Here is an 18,522-nt window from a genome sequence, read left to right as displayed (position 1 = left end):
TGTTTATGAGGATCACTTAAGTGATGATAGTGATTCTGTTGTTTTTGAAGAAGATGATACAGAAGAGTATTCTGATACCTCTGTCACAACTACTACAACTGTTGACACCAAGAATTCTTTGCCAAACTTCTTATCCGTTAAACCTCAGTCCGTTCAGAATTCTTTATGTCCTTATCCGAAGACAGTTGTATCATCTTCCTCTCTCCTCCCTAAACCTAGTTCTGTTGATGAACAAGCCTTTATGAAAAAGATTGTCAGAACTAGTGATCTGTTGTATATTCCTGTTGAAGTTCAAGTACGTGGTGAATGGATTTCTGTTGATGCTTTTATTGATACCGGTGGCTCCAATAATCTTGCTAGACCGTCACTGTTTAAAGGATTATGGAAGCCCTTACAGAATATCCTTAGATCTGAAACCATTGGTGGTTCTGTTAATCTGACTCATTATGTTGATAACATTTCAATGAAACTTGGGGGGAATATAATTAAGATTTCAGCTATTCAGCATTATGATAACTCAGCAAGTTTATTTCTGGGAATGCCGTTCATTAATTCAGTGTTGCCTGTTACGATCAGTAATGATAAAATCATTTGTAACATCAAGAAGAAAGCAGTCTCAGTCCCCAGGTTAACTATGGCTAATTCTGAAGCCCGAAAAGATCAGAGTCAGAAAAAGGTAGGTTTAAAAAGGCAACCCAAACAGAGAAAAGAATCTCATGATTGGGAAGAAGTGTTAAAGATTTATGAAGCCAAAGCTCAACCTACCCAAAAGGCCAATAGGGATCCTAATTGGTCTCCTGAACAAATTCAGATATTTGAGGAATTGCTAAAATGTTGTTCTACTAATCCTCAAGCTTTTTGGACAACTCAGAGCCCGAAACAAGAAATTATCACTCTGCATGACAATGGAGTGACTGGCAAATTGATACCCTGTACTCCTGATGAAGAAAAAGAAATGCGCAAACAGATTCAAGAATTGCTAGATCTTAATTTGATTGAAGTAAGTGAATCTCATTATTCCTGTTTTGCATTTCTAGTTCGCAATCATTCTGAGATTGTTCGTGGTAAAGATAGGATGGTGATTAATTATAAGCCTTTAAATGCTATAACTAAGAGCTTTAATTATCCCATGCCTCGACAAGAAACAATCATGCAGAAAATTCATGGCAGTAAGATATTCAGCAAATTTGATATGAAATCAGGATATTATCAGATTCAAATTGCAGAAGAAGATCGTCCAAAAACTGCATTTACATGTCCTGCCGGGTTCTTTCAATGGCGAGTTGTGCCATTTGGTCTCAAAAATGCTCCTGCATTCTTTCAGCGTCGAATGGATCATATTTTTGGTTCATACGATTTTATTGTTGTATATATTGATGATATCCTTGTATTTAGTCCAGATCTCGCCTCTCATTTGAAGCATCTCCAAATATTTCTTGACGAAGCCCGTAATCATGGTTTAGTCTTATCTGAGAAGAAAATGGTTTTATTTCAAGACAGTATTGATTTTCTCGGCATCACCGTTCGCCAAGGTAAAATTCAGATGCAGCCTCATGTTTTACAGAAATTATCTGAATTTCCTGATCAATTACAAGATAAGCCAATGATTCAGCGATTTTTGGGAATTCTCAATTATGTTCATAAATATATTCCCAATCTTTCTGAAAAGACTTCTCCTATTCGAGAATTTATTAATGGTGGTTGGTCTGATGAAGCTACTCAAGCGGTTCAATTATTGAAACAAGAATGCCAAACATTACCTACTTTAAAACCGCCTGGTACTGGTTTTCTCATCTTACAGACTGATGCTTCCGACAATTTTTGGGCGGCTACTCTTTTTGAGAGAAGGCAAGAAGGAGAAAATGTTGAAGAAGTTCTATGTGCCTATGCTTCAGGTGAATTCTCTAAACATCAGAAAGGTTATTTTCCTGCTGAAAAAGAAACCCTTGCAATATTCAATGGAATTCAAAAGTTCGAAATTTATTTGGCACCTTCAAAATTCTTGATTCGAACTGACTCAATGAATTTCAAGTATTTCTTGAATGCCAAGATATCTCAGCAATTAGCTCGTGGGCGATTATTAGCATGGCAAATGTGGTTTCAGATGTATGAATTTGATGTTGAATGGATTCCTGGAAATTCTAATTATTTACCTGATGCCTTAACCAGAGAAATGAACAAGGTACATGTACATAGTGAAAGTCTTTTCACCATTGCAGGAACCAGTCCTGCTGATGATTCTTTTGAAACTTTTGTACAGCGTTTTAAGATTTTAGAATATTTGTTATCCGATGTCACTGATCAAATCAAGAAGATAATTGGTCTCCGACTAAGAAGAAATCAGTGGATACAAAGATGTCAAGCTTGGCAACATAAAAATGTTGGCGTTTTTCTAAATCTCAATGAAGAATTGGTAAAGGTTTATCCTCTACCAAATTTACAGGTTAAGCTCTATTTTCAACAGCTCGATGACACTTGGCTCAGTCATTATACTCCAGATATGATTCAAACTCTGAAAACTCTGAATTATTATCAGATTATTGGTGCAATTGAGTTTTCTATTTCTATGTATATTTCTTCTAAAATGTTAGAACTGGAGGAGGTAAATATGAATGGTCTTGTTGAACGCTTTTTGAAATCTCTCAAAATTCCAGATTTATTTGAAGAGATTGAAGCAGCATATCTCCAACAAAATACTGAAGCTTTTGTTAATACTGATTCTTTCCCTCAATTTGAGATGTTTCAGTCTTTTGCTGATTGGGAGATAAGAGATGGTAAGTGTCAGAAGAAACTCCAAGTCAGAGCTTCTCAATGTGTATTAAGGACCTTGCAGTATTTAAGAACATTTACAGAACCTTGGGATTATCAGAATATGGAATTCCGTAATGCTATTGAACCAAATCCTTTTTCACAGCTTTACGGAAAGGATAGTATTATGAAATCTACATTAGCTGAAGATCCAGATCAGATTAAAAAGATTTCATTATGGCTTCAAGATTTTCATTCGTTAAAACTACCGGAGAAACTATCACTGATAAAAACCCTCGAACTTCTGCAAGGAAAACAACGAGTATTTCGATTAATAGTTAATCAGAAGGCTGTTATTACTATTAATGTATATTCTTGTTCATGGTCCGAAGATGCGGTTTGCTTGATCAATCTACTTCTCTCTAATCGTGTCTGTTCTTCAATGGTGTTTGAAATAGGATGGCAAGAACAAGGAAATCTTAGTCATCAATGTAAATTATGGGTTCAATCGAGTATTGAACAATCTGTAAGTATGTTTCAGATTTTTAAATGGGAGTTATTAGATGGGGTTGAACTGGCTGTACAGTCTTTGCCAGATTTCAGAAATAGCAAGAAAGATAATTTCCTTGGAATTGAAATCGATCCCTTTGCATATGTGAACCGATGGAATAAAGATGATTATCTCTTTCCATCTAAAAGTTTAAAGAAGTCTGCAGATTCGATCAGATTTACTTATGACACAGGTCAGAGTTCACATGCTCCACAAAAAGAAGATTCCTCCATTACAATCCACGATCCAAAAGGAAAAGCTAAAGTGAATAGCGAAAAAGAAACCGTATATGTGGATATTTATCAAGATGCTCAAGAACAAAATGACCCTACCTGGGAAAAAGAATATCTATCATGGCTTACATCTTCCTGGAAAGATCCTCAAGATACTTTATCTCATTTATCGTACCATTGGGATAGAGTCAAGACTCCGTCAGATTCCGAGATGGGATATGATAGCGATAGAAGCCCGAAAGGTTCTTGGTAACGAATCTCTTTGTCAGCAATGTGACACTGTTGGTCACATGTTGTGACAAATCTTTGTACAAAAGAAAAAGTTGAGTAGACACCGTCAGTGGAATAAGATACTGACAGGACCCTCAATTATTTCTACTTTTATGTCATGCATTAGGTCAGCTAGATTCGTTTGTTAGGTTATTTAAGAGAGAACTCTCTCATAGTTTAGGCATCGTGAGTTGTGAGTGCTTAGTGAGTTTGTGAGTGTGTGTGTGTAATCAGAGCTCATATCTTTGAGTTTCTATGGTGTGTAATTTTACTTTGAATTAATACTGAAGCCTGCTGGGCCGCCAGTCTGAGGACTGTTTCTTTTAAGAGCATCGTGTGAGAGATAGTAAGGCGCGTTTGAGAAGCGACAGGAGTTCGCAAAAGTCCGTGCAAATCTCTGGTTGATGTGTTGAAGAAATTTGCAGAAGGCGTTCGCTTCAGTTGTTCCAAGTAAGTTCCTAGACCATACATCGTTTTATCCAAGTCTCCTTAGAGGTTACAAGTCTGCTTGATCCGAGCTCTTACAATTATGTGAATGCAATCGACCAATAGCAGAACGATACAATCTAATTAGTAGCAATGATACAGTGACATTGAATTACATTGGCATGGTTTCATATGGAAGATAGGTAACTCGGCCAAAGTTCACCTCAGAGAGCCACAGCACTAGGAGACCAAACAAAGAGAGAGCAGGTTGTTCTTCAGACTGTTTTAAAAGGAAACGAAGAAGGAGAGTTAGGGCCGAGTTAATTTGGGGTTGTTCTGGGCATAAAAGGAGTGAATTTCTCCTCTCTGTAACAGGCCGAAAATTTCTGTGAAGTTGCAGGATGAAGATACCAGGTTTTGGGAGGCCGAGTAGTCCTATAAGGCTACCAGATTAGGCAGCAATCTTCTGTGGGAACAGCCCAATAAATAAGGGTCTCTGGGTGTGGGAATTTGTTCGTTTATGTAGGTACAGTGTGCCCTAAATCTCATAAATTGCAAACCTTACTTGATGTGTTATGGAGGGCTATCAGCGGATGGTTTCAAGGGAGAGAGGGAGCAGGATTGGGTCCAAGTATTGGATTGCATCCAAGAGAAAACATCAAAAAGAAACATCTTTGTGATTGAACCGGAGCTACAGAAAGCCTAGTGAAGATAAGGAGTAGGTATGTTTTACGTGGTTCTTCTAGTGATTGTTGGGCTGTGTAGGAGAAAGCTGCCAGAAAACAAAGGAGGTGTATTCTGGGTGTGTTTTGTGCAAGACTTGATGGTGCAAACTTCTCTGAAAGCATGTCGAAGTTTTCTGAGCTGATAGAGGAGGGACCAAGCCCTAAATTTGGGCTGGTCTGATGTTTGATCAGGCTAGAATAGCAGTGCGTATCAAGCCTAGAGATAGCACAAAAAAAGATCTGTTGAGGAGGATTTGTGAAGGTTTGAGGACAGAGTTAAGGCAGATATAAGCCCTAACCAGCGCCACATTAGACTTCAGAACTAGCACAGCTCGAGACTTCAGGAAGCAGCAAAAGGCAGCTAATTGAGGTATGTATGGTGATGTTTGCTAACGGATGTGAGTCCTATTTTAGGACAGTTTGGGAAAGACACTTGTGGACTGTTTACAGGATAGCAATAAAGTCTCCTTGTGAGCCCTAAGTACAGACTCAAGAAGGTCAGTAGGTCTGCTTGGAGAGGCAGATCTGTGAAAACCCTAAGGATAGTGAAGCAGTAGACATTCACTATCAACTGAGTTGTATTTGTGAAGATCTTATGATGGAAGTCTTGTAACTATTGAAAAGCAGATTGATTGGTGCCCCAAGGACTGACAACAATAGGACAGTTAGAGGGCTAAAGACAATCATCTAAAGGGGCAGTTGGAGGACTGATAAGAAAGTTTGTTGGAAGATCCTGGGAGTTGGTTATTTTAGAAAGGATGAGAATAACATCTAGAAGGAAAAATTATTTGAAGTTGTGTTGATTGATAGAGACTGATTGGAAATGTCAGCCAAGTTGTGGATTGGCTAACATTGTGATAATCAATTTATTGAAGAAATTGTGTGATGGACTATCTTCAAGGCAGAAAGTGGTGCGGGGAAGATGATGTAGGTGAAGACCTCAAGTACAGGATAATGATATGTTAGGAGGCAGAGTTGGAGCCCTTGAAGTTGCAAGGTAAGCAGTGATAAGTGGTAAAAGGGATGTTAAAGGAAAGCTACAATTACAAGTAGTTGATGTAAGAGAAGTATGAATACTTCTAACACAAGTCGAGGTTTATTGATAAATTCTCCCTGGTTTAGAGGGAGTGAGCATGGATTTCTCCTCTCAAGTTGAGGAGTAAGGTTGGACACTTGTTCTCCCTGTGTCATGTGCTAGGCCAAAACTAACAGTCATAAGTCTAGTGCATGCATCACGGATAGGGAGAATGATAATTTGAATTAGCTTGGTTCTCCTTGCGTCAGGTACTGTGATGGATTAAGACTAATATCCTAAGTCAAGTACATTGACACGGATAAGGATAATGATGGATTGGATAAGCATCTTGGACAGACATTCTTGAGTCATATAATGTGATGGATTAGGATGGAAATCCTAAGTCACATAGACCTGCATAAGAATGTTCCGATGGACAGACATTTCCTTGAGGGAAATGGTCAAGTGGTAGACATACTCCGGGTATCCCAGGTGGAGTATGTACCATGGTGAGGTGGTGTGGTGTCCTATGGAATCCCTCCCAGCATTGTGCTTTGATCTTGTGAAAGATAGAGTGTACCTGTCAAGGCCTTGGTAATGTGACAATGTTGACTATGATGATATTTTGATGCTATCAATCTGGATCCCCTTCTTATGAGAATATTTCAACTTGAGATGGACCTGTTGAGTCATTATGAATACCTCCCTAGTTAAGAGGGACTATTGGAAAAGTAACTAGGTTTGGTCTTCATATTAATTTGTATTTTATGTAAATAAAGAAAAAGAATTTTATTCATTTCAAGCATGGGTTTCATGCTCAAGTGCTCAAGTGTAGGTTAAGCATGTTCTTCATGCTTTTAGGGATTTATTGAGTCAAAAATTTAAAATTGAGTCAAAGTCCATTTGAACTCTTTATAAGAAAAGGAAAAGAAATTTTTATTTAATCAAAAAGAGTCAAATTGACCTCCATAAGACCAAGTCAGCCCTCCAGATGGTCAAGTCGGCTCACTCAAAGGAACGTGTCTGTTCATATGTGAGAACAACTATATATATGCATGAATCCTCCACCAAAAAGTAAAAAAAGTTCATTCATGTTCTAGTGTGAAGCGAGTTTCATGGGAAAGGATATGTGAGTTTTTTGTGGGAGAATAAGGCCGAAGTTTGAAGGACAAGTTGCAGACCTCTAGTTGCAGGATGGAAAGACAAGTTGTAGACCTGTAGTTGCAGGATTGAAGGACGAGTTGCAGACCTAAAGTTGAAGGGCTGAAATCTTGACTTGAAGCAGATTGACCAATTTTGACTTGGTAAATGTTGACTTGCTTGAAGAAAGTTTTAAAAGGGCTCACTTAGTTCTTGGAGGAGGTCTAGGTCTTTGGGCATTGAAGGTCTCATTTTTAATCTGATTCTATAAGAACGATATTGTTCGGGTTTTCCCCAAGTTGCGGGGTTTTTCCCTGGCATGGAGCCTACATCTTGTGTCTATTGTCTCTTGTGATCTTCATGTTTACCTTTTTGATAATTGCTTGATGAAAGAGAACACAAATAATCTAATAATAAGCCAACAAAGTTCACAAGTAATTATCATGCAAGGAAAATCAACCTTTACCTTGATTTTCCAACAATATCTACAAGGAAGCCTCCCTTGTGTTCGATTGTGTCCATCACTTAAATGAGGGGAGTAGTTAGTAAGGTAAAAGTGGTCACGCTACCATTGTTGCACTTTGTCTAGGTCATCTAGTAAGGCTTTGCATAATGTGTTATATTTTGTTGTAACAAAGCTCAAAGCATTCAACCTCTAGAGGTATCCCATCAAGCTCTGAATTTTATTAATTTATAGACTATGTCGACTATTTTAATTTTTCTGAAAAAAACTAAGCACTCAAACACTACAGAAAGCCCACCAAGCTCTGGTTTTTAATAATTTGTCAACTACATTGATTATACAATGTCATGAGATTTTGTGGGGCGACAATGTCAACATGGCCACCTTCTACGCAATCATACATTTCTCTGATGTTAGTTTTTGTAGCATCGGAAGTGTTTTATCCACGATATTTTGTGGAGAGGCTAGAATACATAAGATCTCCAAAACCCAGAAATCGTTTCTGGAAATTCCACCTAGAGACGACTTAATTAGATTATTAGTTGTATTTTAAATATTTCCTACGTCTAAACTTAGGGAATAAGACTAATTAATCAAACTTAATTAAGTCATGATAAGAATGTTCTAGAAAAGTACATGGATTGATTTCTAGTTAATCCTAGCCATCGATTAAGATTTAATCATGGTCGATGAAGTCTCAACGGAAGATTATAAGAAGTCGATGGGGCTTGGAGAAGACACACCAAACCAGTTGAGCATTTGATTTTGTTGGGAAATCGATCTCTAGAGTAGCAACATTCAGTTGCCGAAGGTGATTCAGTAAGTTCGAAGCAGTGAGAGAGGGGCAGAGATAGTGAGGCCAAAGGAAGCTTTTCCAATTCCGGCGAGTACATTACAAAGAGGCAGCGACTGCCACAGAGAGGCAGCGCAGAGCCCTCCATAGGAGATTTCCGTTTTGTTGGGGAGAAGTCGAGACTCAGGGCCAGAAGCTGGATAGAGGTTCCAGAATCAGAAGAATCAGTTTCCCAGACAACAGCTGACGAGACAATGAGAGGTGATGCAGTTCCGAGCTAGAGGGACGCAGTGACTATGTAGGCTAACGCAAAGACTGCACAGAGGTAGTAAGGGACAGCTCAGGTAGTAATTTTTCCTCACTAGTTGTTTTTGCCAGTTTTCCTATGTTTGGATAGCCAGTTTAGGCATCCATAGTTTGTACTTAGATTTCACAACTGCATAATATTAAAACCCTCAGTTGTTTCACCAGTTTTCCCGAGTTGGGTTTTAACGAGGACTTAGTCCAAAAATAAAGGTGTATTTTGTGTGTGCGCATCTATTTCTTCCAACGTTTTTATTTCTTCCGCATTGTTTGTTTTGTGAAGGTTGCAATGTATTTGTTTCGATATTTTTCGTAGCACACAACGAATAATTTGTTTAATTAAATTATGTTGCAATAGGATTCGGGGTTAGCCGAATTTTCACATAGTATCAGAGTGCAGATTGTAAGTCGAAGAGCTCAGTAGCAGAAGGGAAGAGGAATTTCGTAGCTCTACGTAAGCAGCAGTTTGAAACCCTCAGAGGCAGTGCAGTTTCTTGGCCAGGAGGGTCAATTTCTTGAGGAAAAATCGATTTCTTTGAGAGAGCGACAGAGAAATCGAATTTCTCTAGTTCGAGGATTACCAAAGGCAGAGGGAGCAACCAGTATTTTCCTTGCAGAGCAAATCTCTAGCTGGACACAGTATTTTGCAGTAGTTGATAGTGCAAAATAGCATCAGGAGGAAGAAAGAGCAAACACTGAGGGAAATTTTTCTCAGGGGACTCTAGCTTCAGAAATTAAATTTTCTCTTGCAAATGAGCAGTCGTTGTAGAGCCTAGCAGCAGCTGAGCAGAAAAGAAGAGGAGGATTTTCACTTATTTTGTTGAGATGACCACTGTTGAACTACGAGATCGAGACAAGTTGGACAGTGCTTCCAACGATGACATCTAGAAGTCAAGGATGTCCTCCCTTCTGGATGAATATGGCCTGAAGCCATTCATAGATGTAGTGGTAGATATCCCCACGGATGCAGATCAGCTGAAGGAATACCAAATGGACATGGCGAGGGCAAAAAGGTTGATTCTTGATGGTGTTCGAGCTCACAATTTATCACACATAGCGAGCCAGGGAACGGCCAAGGAGATGTGGGATAGACTTTCCATGCTATACCAAAGCACTTCCGAGCAGTAGAAGATGTACTTGGAGGAAAAGTTGAGATGCACCAGGATGCAGAAGGGGGAGCGCATAGACCCCTACCTCACCAGGATTTAGAAGATCCGAGATAAAATGTCAGTTGTTGGAGCAGCACCTCAGATCACAGAGCTAGTACAATTGGCATTCAACAATGTCTCCGAGTGGCAAGTATTCGTCCAAAGAATTTTGGGCAAAGAAACCTTGCCAAAGTGGGATAGGATGTGGACCGATCTGCTGCAGGAGGAGTTGAGGCAAGACTTAGTGAAGAGCTCCATTGGTGGCAGCAGTAGCAGGTCGAAGCAGGTGAAGGAGGAGGAGAATGTGGTCCTCGCATCAAAGGTTCCCAATCAGGGCAGGGGGAGCAGAGGAGAAAGAAGGAGAACCTGACGAAGGTCAAGTGCTTCAGATGTGGTGAGCTTGGCCACTACAGCACCCAGTGTCCTCTTAGGAAGAAGCATAAGAAGGAGAAGCAGGACCAACAGGCAGCATCAGCAGAGATCAATAGGTTGTCCTCCACGCTGGAGGAAGACTTCGCCATGTTTGCTAACATATCCCAGGGAATCAAATGGGGTGATTTGGTTTTGTAGCCCCAGAGCGCTACAAATGGGCAGGATTCTTGAGGAGGTCCACCTCTTGAATCAAAACCTTGTTACAGGAGCCCACAGTGTTTCAGTAGCACGATGGATCAGTGGCAATCGATGCAGTGAGATGCCAAAGTGATAGATGCAGAGTCTAGTTGCATGTCAGATGTTGGGGAGCGCAGTGCAAAGTTGGCAGCAGTGCAGTTGGCACAATGCAGAGTCAATGGCAGCGAAGATGCCTCAGTGACAGCGCAAATACTAGCAGCAATCAGAGACTCAGATGACAGATGTATCATACTGATTAGAGTTGATTCGGAATATTGAATGCTTTTCAGTTGCAGATGTTGCAGTAGCCGTAGTTGCTAATGGAAGGGGATTTGCAGTGCGGACGCAATGTTGGCAACAGTTTTGCACGGTCATCAGTAGCACAGATGCAGCACATATCAGAGTTGCGTAGTGGTTGGTGGGCAGCAGCAACGAGACACCAGCAGTGTGACAGGAGATGATGCAGAGACAGGGTGGTGCTACAGGGGGCAGCAGCACTAGAACCATAGTTTTAAAAACCGGCCACAAAAACCAGTAACCGGTCTAACCGGCCGGTTGGATGCCTGGCCGGTCTGAACCGGCCTATAAAACCCGGTTAGCCACCTCATTTGCCCAAAAAACTGCCTAACCGGTCAAAACCGGCCGGTTTAGGACGGAACCGGCCGGTTTGCTAGGGCAGCAGCACTAGAACCATAGTTTTAAAAACCGGCCACAAAAACCGGTAACCGGTCTAACCGGCCGGTTGGAGGCCTGGCCGGTCCGAACCGGCCTAAAAAACCCGGTTAGCCACCTCATTTGCCCAAAAACTGGCCCTAACCGGTCAAAACCGGCCGGTTTAGGGCGGAACCGGCCGGTTTGTAGCAAACCGGCCGGTTTATGGACAGCCCGCCGGTTTATGGAAAAAGCGCCTGCGGTTTTATGGTTTAGGGGTTTTGGGGGGGAGGGAAAGGTATTTTCCCTCCAAAAACACCCTCACACTTGCTATAAGACACCCCTCTCACTCTCATTTGTCTCACACAACTGATTTGGAGTGTTTGTGAGTTTGTTTGTGAGCTTGGAGAGTGTGGAGTTTTTGCTGAAGTAGTCATCTTGGAGTTGGAGTTGGAGCTATTTTGGAGATAGTGTGTAGCTGCCAGTGGAGTTGCCATCTTCAAGAGGAGGCTAAGGGAGCTAGTTTGCATTTCCAGGTAAGGATTTGCACTTGATAATTCCTCATTTGAGTCTGCTGTCCATGAATTTTTTTTTAATGTGTTATACTTATAAACTTCTCACTTCTATGATCTATCATGTATGCTATAAACTCTCTAGCTCTATGCTATCAAATTTTGTAGCTTGAGCCTTGCATGTGCATTTGTTTTTCTACATTTATCTTTGGTTTTCCATTTTGCTTAGCTGCAATTTTTTTTTAAATGGCAGATTTCTTTGCAAATTGTTATTATTTCAAGCAAACATGGCTCCAAAAGGAAAGGACGATGCATGGGTTCATTGTGATGTAATTGATGGAAAAATGATATGCAAATTATGCCATAAATCTATTGGAGGTGGGGGTATTCTTAGGTTGAAACAACACTTGGCTGGGGTAAGAGGCCAAGTAAAGCCATGTGATGCACCAAAAGAACTGTTAGGTCCTATTAGGGCAGAATACATTGCCAAGCTTGAAAAATTTTATGAGGATAAGGCTAGGGAGAAGGCCATCCAAGATGAAATTGCAAGGAAGAGGGAATTAGTAGAAGCCATGAATCTTATGAAAGAGAGTGGGTATGATGATTATGAGATTCAAGACTCCACTTCTATCCCTTCCACCAATGACCCTTTTCACTATGTTCATCCTTCTGTTGGAGTTGGCCAACCATCAAAAGGAACAAAGAGAGCAAACATCCAAAGTTATTTCTCATCTTCTGCCAACATTGCCTCTTCTAAATCTAATCCCACTTCCTCCTAGCCAAGTTCTCAACCCACTTTGGATCAACATTGGAAAAAACAATGCAAAGAAACTTCTCACCAATACATTGCTAGATGGTGGTATGATTCAGATATCCCATTTAATGCTGCTCGCTCACCTTATTACCAAGCTATGTGGGACTCTGTTATAGCTGCAGGAAAGGGCTTCAAAGGCCCTAGTATGCATGACTTGAGGGGAGCTCTTTTGCAAAAAGAGATATCTTCCATTGATGAGTATTTGGTTGAGTTTAAAGAGTCATGGCTCAAAACAGGTTGTTCCATTATGTCAGATGGATGGACCGATGGAAAGAACCGCACTATCATTAATTTCCTTGTTTCTTGCCCTCAAGGAACCATGTTTTGGAAATCAGTTGATGCATCTGATAGGGTAAAGGATGCAAGCCTTCTATTTGAGCTTTTGGATAACATTATTCAGGAAGTTGGGGAGCAGCATGTTGTGCAGGTCATCACTGATAATGCCTCAAACTATGTTCTTGCTGGAAAGATGCTTGAGGCAAATATAAGACCATATTTTGGACTCCATGTGTTGCACATTGCATAGACCTCATGCTTGAGGATATAGGCAAGGTGGAGTGGGTAAAAAACACTATAGAGCATGCCAAGTGCATTACAAAATACATTTACAACCACTCATGGGTATTGAGCCTAATGAGGAAACACACTGGAGGCAAAGAGCTTGTTAGGCCTGCAATTACGAGATTTGCAACTCACTTCCTCACGTTGCAATGTCTCAATGGTCAACATAAAAACTTGCAGAAAATGTTTTCCTCTGAAGAATGGTCTGAATCTCGGTGGGCTCGTAGACCAGATGGAAAAGACACCAAAAAGAAAGTGTTAGACACTTATTTTTGGAAAAGGTCTGTAGAGCTTGTGAAAATTACCGAGCCCCTTGTTAAGGTGCTAAGGTTGGTGGATGGGGAAAGATTGGCCATGGGCTACATTTATGAAGCTATGGATCAGGCAAAGGAGCAGATACGGGCAGCTTACAAGGACAGGTTAGCTAAATATGGCCGTATATGGGAGATCATTGATAACAGATGGAACAATCAACTCCATCGTCCTATACATGCAGCCGGGTATTTTTTGAACCCAAGGTATCACTATAAAAATCGGTTAGGAGATCAGCATGATGGGGAGGTCAGAGCTGGATTGATTGATTGCTTGGAGCGCATGGTCCCTAACCATGCAGACCAGTTGGAAATACATAGACAGCTTACTATTTTCAATATGGCAAGTGGTACTTTTGGCAAAAACTTGGCAAAGATGGCAAGAGATGTGGACCAACCAGGTAAGCAATTCCAATTTCCATTTTGTTTTTCAATTCAAGTTAAAATTGTTTACGTTCTTTACAATTCAAATTATAAACTAAGTTACTAATTATTGTCTTTTTCTTTGCAGCACATTGGTGGGAGTCATTTGGTGGCCAGTGTCCTCAATTGCAAAGGTTTGCAATTAGAGTCCTCAGTCAAACTTGCAGTGCTTCAGGTTGTGAGCGCAATTGGTCTGTTTTTTAGCGCATACACACGAAGAAGAGAAACCGTTTGAAACAAAAACGATTAAATGATCTTGTTTTTGTGCAATACAACCTTCGACTGAGGAGGAACCAAATGATGAGCAAATCACCTGATCTAGATCCCATTGTGTTGGACAATATTGATCCAACATCAGAATGGGTGGAGGAGACTGAAGATCCTGTGTTTGAGGCTGATTTTGATATCGACATGGCTTTAGCGAGGGATGAGGCAGATTATGTGGCGGCATCAGAACCAGGATCAGTAGCGGCATCAAGGAAAGGCAAGGAACCAATGGAAGGCACTAGTCGTGCAGGTCGACAAACTCGTGCTTCCATTAGGTCCACTTCTATTGTCATTGGTGGCATTGATACTGATGTTGCAGATCAGGCTGAGACATCCTCAGACTCTGAACCAGATGATGTCTATGTAGCTCCTGATGATGATCCTGTGTCTAGTAGTGGTGATGGACTTGATGATTGATCATGTGTACACTGTAGACTTGTAGTCTTGTAGTAGGCCAATGGCCTCATAGCTTGCAGCATTGTTTTTGGACTTTATAGGCCATTTAGAGCCTCATTTCTTATGTATTTTGTTATTTTGTCGATGATATGTATTGCACTCGGTGCCATTTTGATATATTCACCTTTGCATGGTATATAAATGAGCAAACTTTGCATATTTTGTCTCTATTGGCTTGGAATCATGGTTTTACATCTTAAAAATAGTTTTGTTTCATTAAAAATTAATTATTTAATGTATTTTTTAAAAACCGGTTCGTTTAGACCAAACCAGTCCCGGTTCCGGTCGGTAAACCGGTTCATTAGGTGGACCGGTCCGGTCACCGGTTCCGGTTTTAAAAACACTGACTAGAACACATTCCTCGCTAAGAAGGAGTGTTAGTTTTTGTAGCATCAGATGTGTTCTAGCCACGAAATTTTGTGGAGAGGCTAGAATACATGAGATCTCCAAAACCCAGAAATCGTTTTTGGAAATTCCACCTAGAGACGACTTAATTAGAATTTTAATCATTTTTTAAATATTTCATAAGTCTAAACTTAGGGAATATGACTAATTAATCAAAAATAATTAAATCATGGTAAGAATGTTCTAGAAAAGCACATGGAACGATTTCTAGTTAATCCTAGCCATCAATTAAGATTTAATCGTATATGTTGAAGTCTCAATGGAGGATTATAAGAAATCGATGGGGCTTGGAGAAGACACACCAGATCAGTGGAGCATTCAATTTTGCTAGGAAATCAATCTCCAGAGTAGCAGCGTTCAGTTGCCAGAGGTGATTCAGTGAGATCGAAGCAGTGAGAGAGGGGCAAAGATAGTAAGGTTGGAGGAAGCTTTTCCAGTTCCGGCGAATATATCGCAGAGAGGCAATGATTGCCACGAAGAGGCAGTGCAGAGACCTCTAGAGGAGATTTCCGTTTTGTTGGGGAGAAGTCGAAACTCAGTTCCAAAAGTTGGATAGAGGTTCCAGAGGCCGGGTGAATCAGTTTTGCAAACAGCAACTAATGAGACAGTGAAAAGTGATGTAGTTCCAAGCTAGAAGGACACAGTGACTACATAGGCTGACGTAGAGACTGCGCAGAGGTAGCAAGGGCCAGCTCAGTTTCGAGCTGAGGTCAGTGTCAGATCTCCTATGGAGTGAGGAATTTTTCCTCGCTAGTTATTTTTGCCAGTTTTCCTCAGTTTAAAGCCAGTTTGGGCATCCATAGTTTGTACTCAGATTTTCACTACTGCATACTATTAAAACCCTCACCTATTGCACCGATTTTCCTGAGTTGGGTTTTTCCAGGGAGACAATCCAAAAATAACGGCGTATTTTGTGTGTGTACATCTATTTCTTCTAGTGTTTTTATTTCTTCCACAGTATTTGTTTTGTGAAGGTTGTAGTGTATTTGTTTCGATATTTTCCGTAGGACACAGCAAATAATTTGTTCAATTAAATTAACAAATAGAAGAAATAACATCAGTTGCTGCAATAGGATTTGAGGTTAGCTGAATTTTCACATCTGAACAGTAACACACCATTTACTGTCTATTGTCTTCATTTTGTAAACATTGTCTGAAATATTTGTTGCAATAATGTATTCAGCTTGGCTATGTTCTCGCATTTTAAATAAGTATTTTCCAATAGGCATTTTAGAGAAGGTTTGATGATACATCATAGCTACAAACTTTAAAACCAGACCGGTTACTGAGAACAGTCTCAAACATATGACATATCTGCCCAGGTCAAATCGTCTACAACTTAATATTATTATATTAAACCCACTGTCTCAGAAACAGTAAAACAATGATCTCATACTTTCAATAAGGCTCAAGTATATGATGCCACTTTCATCAGACCAAGGACTGGTGTAGGAAAGAAAATAATAGGTACCAAAAGTTAAAGCCAGATACCCAAAAAAGGAATCAGATAGAAAAAAATTATTTAGTTATAGCCATGGGCAATAACCTCTTTAGACCGAGGATCCAGAGCATTTAGCATCTCCAATAAAACATCCATAATACCTCGAGCATTCTGAATCTCTGTCAAGCTGAAAGACGAAAACATAAAAATATATTCGACACATTAAAATTCATAAATGCAATTTCTTGTGTAAGTTAATTTAATACTACAATGCAAAGTCAATAATACATCCAAAAACATACAACAATTTACTAAAAATACGAGTTTTGGTGCCAGTTTTTTCGCAATGATAATACTTTAACAAAGTCAGTGAAGCACAGCCAAAATTTTCAAAATTGAATTTTAATTTCATGGTAAAGAAAAATACTAGATGAGGATTTTCACATGCAAAGACTTGAATACATGGGAAGTGGGTCCTTCAGAACAACTTAGCGATAAAGGATCAACTACATCACAGTAGCCTTACAAATGGATCTCATGCAGCTTGTCATAAACATGAAATGTTCACCATGTAAAATACAATTGCGAACTTGCAAGATCATTGGCTGCATTGCTCTATTTGTTTCCCTTTGCAAGAGACTTAACTGAAATATACACAGGCATGTATTGCAGATGAACATATTTGAACATAAGTTAGATTATGATTGGATGGGAGCATATTGCATTTTTTATATAAAAGAGATGGTTCACAAAGAAAAATCATGACCAATAGGAACAGGGTATCTGATTAATGATTATATCTAATATAAAACATTGAAACATATCTAGGTTACTTACTATGTATGAATGGAAGCCACCAGCTTTACTAGGCATAGCTGGCAGAAAGGGTGAAATACAGGATGCATATGTAGTCACCCTTGCGGCCACCCATGTAAAAATAAAAGAATCATCAGATGAGCCAGTTTGGGCAAAGAACCTCTCCGTAGGAATATATACTCCCAGATTAGGATACTAGCCGGTTTGGGCAAAGAACCCCTCTGTAGGAATATATACTCCCAGATTAGGATATCAGGTTCTGCATCTGAATGAAAAAGGTGATGAGGGATAGTTTAACTTAGTGAGTCTCATTCATTCAAGTTCAAGGCAGGGAACAAATAAATGAAAGTGGGGATTGGCATTATTTTTATGGAGCATGTCAAGCGGATCCATATATCTGTGTGGCAGAAGAGATAATTTACCTCAGTGATTATCATTCTTTCAAGGCAGGAACAAGCAGGAGAGCCAACATCTATGCTGAATTATTTGTTTTAAAAAATACTTTTTCTCTCTTCTAAAAAAGGTCTCTAAGCTTCAGTGTTTTGGGGATTCTATGGTGGTGGTAAATTGAATGAGGTGTGTTTGCAACATGTAAAGCCTTGTGCTGAGGTCTACCTATGAGGAAATTATAAACTTCAAATCATTATTTAACTCAATCTCTTTTACTCATGTGTACAGACAATGAAATGGGGAAGCAGATTCTCTCTCCAGAGGTTAATGCAGCTAAAAAGAAAGTTAAAAGCATAATTTGGCCACTTACAACAAGAAATGCACCATAAAATATAAAAGATGGCCAAGACATAAAAATTTAACACGTGGGAAAAAGCCAAACATGATTTCTACTCCATTATCATGGCCATCACCTTGGTTCTTAGGGCCCCTATGTGAGCCCCCTGCATCATTAAGGAAGCCATGATTGTCCCAACCCCTAGTGGGAAATGAACTGCCCAACTTACAAGAGTATTCACGGTTATATCATTAACATCATGCTCTCATTCCCTGGATCCCCGAGTAGTTATAAAAGAAAAATCAATAAAAGGCAAAAGGCATATGAAGAAGGGTGGAAAAATGATGGCAAGGGTGACTCATGTACCACAATTGCTCCCTCCTACATCTATAGACCCATGTGTGGGCTTCCCTTGCTATAGCTACCCTTGTGCCATGGCATGTGGCTTGGAGCCTTCCATGTTGCCCCACTCCATTCCATCATTATTTCATGTAACACATGCCATCTAATGGATGTACCATGGACTTGTCATTCCCTTACAAGTTGAAACCACTTAATAGAGTCCTTGATTAACCTCCCTCTTGAACCTAGGGACACATGTATATTCTAAAGCCAATTATGGAAGGGCATGCCACTATGTAGTGCCCACTTGGTTCCATGATTTGTAAGCTCATTCGCTCAATTGCACTAATGAATTGTTGTGCTAGAAGACGAG

General features: G+C 39.9%; 1 protein-coding gene across 1 annotated transcript in view; it reads right to left on the bottom strand.

Moving 5' to 3' along the window:
- Positions 1 to 18,522, bottom strand: part of LOC149257141 (TOM1-like protein 3) — a 154,268-nt gene that overhangs the window by 28,424 nt on the left and 107,322 nt on the right. The window contains exon 6 of the mRNA XM_089413653.1: positions 16,370 to 16,451. Within this exon, the coding sequence (XP_089269779.1) occupies positions 16,370 to 16,451 (82 nt within the window). The remainder of the gene's footprint in view (positions 1 to 16,369; positions 16,452 to 18,522) is intronic.

The sequence above is a fragment of the Pinus tabuliformis genome, chromosome 6 (assembly GCF_031772625.1).
Source record: "Pinus tabuliformis cultivar Carrire ecotype Pingquan chromosome 6, CPIR1, whole genome shotgun sequence".
In the NCBI taxonomy this organism is placed as follows: Eukaryota; Viridiplantae; Streptophyta; class Pinopsida; order Pinales; family Pinaceae; genus Pinus; species Pinus tabuliformis.
The sequence above is the reverse complement of the archived record's forward strand: the minus strand, read 5'-3'. Positions and strand labels throughout refer to the sequence as shown.